At 30.0% G+C, this 2,563-nt stretch overlaps 1 protein-coding gene across 1 annotated transcript; it reads left to right on the forward strand.

The window, feature by feature from the left end:
• Window positions 1-205: 205 nt before the first annotated feature.
• On the forward strand, window positions 206-1,791 carry LOC131625675 (uncharacterized). The gene is made up of 2 exons (XM_058896516.1): window positions 206-878; window positions 1,101-1,791. Exons 1-2 carry the CDS (start codon window positions 525-527, stop codon window positions 1,728-1,730), a joined length of 984 nt encoding a protein of 327 aa, XP_058752499.1. The 5' UTR covers window positions 206-524; the 3' UTR covers window positions 1,731-1,791.
• Window positions 1,792-2,563: the final 772 nt, after the last annotated feature.

The following is a 2,563-nucleotide window of genomic DNA, read 5'->3' on the forward strand; positions in this document are numbered from 1 at the left end:
GAGGTTGATTTAATTAATAGGGTAACATACAATAGAATGTTGTGTTCTAAACAAGAAAGAAGAATCTATATCATCATTCACTTCTCTTTTCAAGAATACAACAAGATGAAGCCATAGAGAATTATAGCACTCAATCCAAAAGAGAACCAAATCAAAATGGAAAAATGAGAAGAGAATCTTATAGTATATATGGTCAAAGTAGTCAAACTTGAAAAACCTAATTAAGAAACACAATCCAACATATCTTTATATGAAGAATGAGCTTCAATTTTTGTTTATATTCTTTTTCCACCACTTGTACTACTTATAGCTTTCTCTCTCTCTTTTTTCACAATAGATTCCCAATCATCTCCTCCACTCTCTAGAAAACACTCATAATTGCACCCAACATCTATCTCCTATGTTACACCAACTTCAACTCATTGCTACTATCACTTTTTCCTTAATCTTCCAACTATATAAATCCATATCAATCTCCATCAACATTCATCACAAACAAACTCTCTTTTCCCTCCCACCTTTGCATGATGAGTTCTAACTCCTCAATAAATGGCTTCTACAACATCCTTAACCAAGGACTCAATGACCTTCACCAAACCTTCATCTCCCACAACTTCATGTCTTTCCAATTCCTTTCACAAGTTATCTCTTCTCTTCAATCCTTCCATTCTCATCTCACCCTTTTGGTTCGCAAACTTCGGTTGCCCGTTGGAGGTAAATGGCTTGATGAATACATGGACGAAAGCTCAAGACTTTGGGATTCTTGTCATGTACTCAAATCTGCCATTTCTGGAATGGACAACTATTACTCATCTTCCTCTAATATAGTTTCCTCTTTAGATGGTTACCATCACTTTACTCCCGAGTTTTCTCGTCAGGTTCGTTGTACATTACTACATAAAACACTTTTCACATTGATTAAAATTTACTATTGATGTTAAATCTTGTATTATGAAATGTACATATTAATATTAATGTTAATATACACAAAATATTAATATACACATACACGTGTCAGACACCAGACACATAGACGTGTTTATATTATCTTCTGATATAACCCTAAATTTGTATATGAAATATTTGCAATATGTATATAGGTTATTCGCGCGATAAATGTTTGTCAAAGGGAGATTATAGGAATGGAGGAAGAGAACAAGAGTTTAACAGAAACAAGGATTCAACAACTATCTCAATGTTTGAACCAAAACACGAACATTTCGGCCGATTCGAATTCGAAACTAAATGGATATAGTGGTTTTCGAGGGGTACTTTTCGCAATGAGGAGTGTTAGTTCATTGCTTTTGATGATCCTTCTTTGTGGAATAACTTATTGTTGGTCTTCCTCTTGTTTTCATCAAGGACTAGGACAAGGTTACCATGAAGGACACATGGTTTTTGGATCCGGTTTCATGGTTTCAATGGCAATGTTGCAACAAAAAGTGGCAGAAGAAATAGACAACAATGATGGACAACATAGGATTCTCTTGTTTGAGTTTCAACAAGCAAAGATTGCAATGGAGGAATTGAAAGTTGAGATGGAGAGAGTAACATGTTATGGTAATGATGATGAACATGGTTGTGAGATTCAAGAAAAAGTTGAGAATGTGAAGAGTTGCTTTGGTTTGTTGAGATGTGGTGTAGAAAGTATCACAGGACAACTTGATGATTTCTTTGATGAAATTGTTGAAGGAAGGAAGAAACTTTTGGATATGTGTAGCCATAGGTAGAACTTTAAACAATTTTAATATATCAAGTACTTTTTTGTTTTTTAATGTTTTAATAAATATTTAATGAATCAATGTTGTCCTTTTTTTATGCATTAATCTTAAATCTTTTTCTTATTTATTTTTTTTTAAAATATTATATTATGTTTCAAGATTTTTAGAGATTTTAAATTCGAATTCAGTTTTAAATAATACAGTCGAGTTAAATTCATTAAAGAAAAATTTTATTGTTTATTTTAGTCTTTTTCAACTCGATAAATTGATCTTTACAATTGTATAAGAATAAATACTTGATCTATATATAAAAAAGTATATATAATATTAGAATCGAACCCTAATAACGCAACAAAATTAAATTTTTTAATCTAAAAAAATATCGTATATTATAATAATTTTTTATTCGGATTATTAGTTTTTACAATTGTAGGTTAAAGATAATATATTCATAAAAAATTGAATATTGGAAAGTTGGTAGAATAGAATGTGATTCTTGCTTTAAAGAAAAGCAAATATTACTATTCTTAGATAAGAATCAAGAATATTGAGAAGATGATAACTTCAAGAGAAAGAAATATATATTTTTTATATAAAAATTTAAAATATTTGAGTAGAGTCAATAAGAATCTTTTGTGAAGTATTCTGATTTGTTATGATCTATGAAAGAATTTCCACTCTATTACAAATTTGTATTCTAGTGTGTGTGGAAAGATAGCTTGAATAAAAGTTCTGAATCTTATAGATATTGTCTATAGAAAATGATGAAGTGAACAGATTTGTAATACTCAAAAAAATCAATTGAATGTTGGTATGATTATAGAATTTGAAACCATGAAGCT

The sequence above is a fragment of the Vicia villosa genome, linkage group LG1 (genome assembly GCF_029867415.1).
Source record: "Vicia villosa cultivar HV-30 ecotype Madison, WI linkage group LG1, Vvil1.0, whole genome shotgun sequence".
NCBI lineage: Eukaryota > Viridiplantae > Streptophyta > Magnoliopsida > Fabales > Fabaceae > Vicia > Vicia villosa.

What these genes read in the sequence shown, in the direction of transcription:
- LOC131625675 (XM_058896516.1), top strand. Translation starts at nt 525, where the DNA reads ATGATGAGTTCTAACTCCTCAATAAATGGCTTCTACAACATCCTTAAC. An exon ending in CTCCCGAGTTTTCTCGTCAG is followed by an intron (nt 879 to 1,100) that starts GTTCGTTGTACA and finishes ATATGTATATAG; the next exon opens with GTTATTCGCGCGATAAATGT.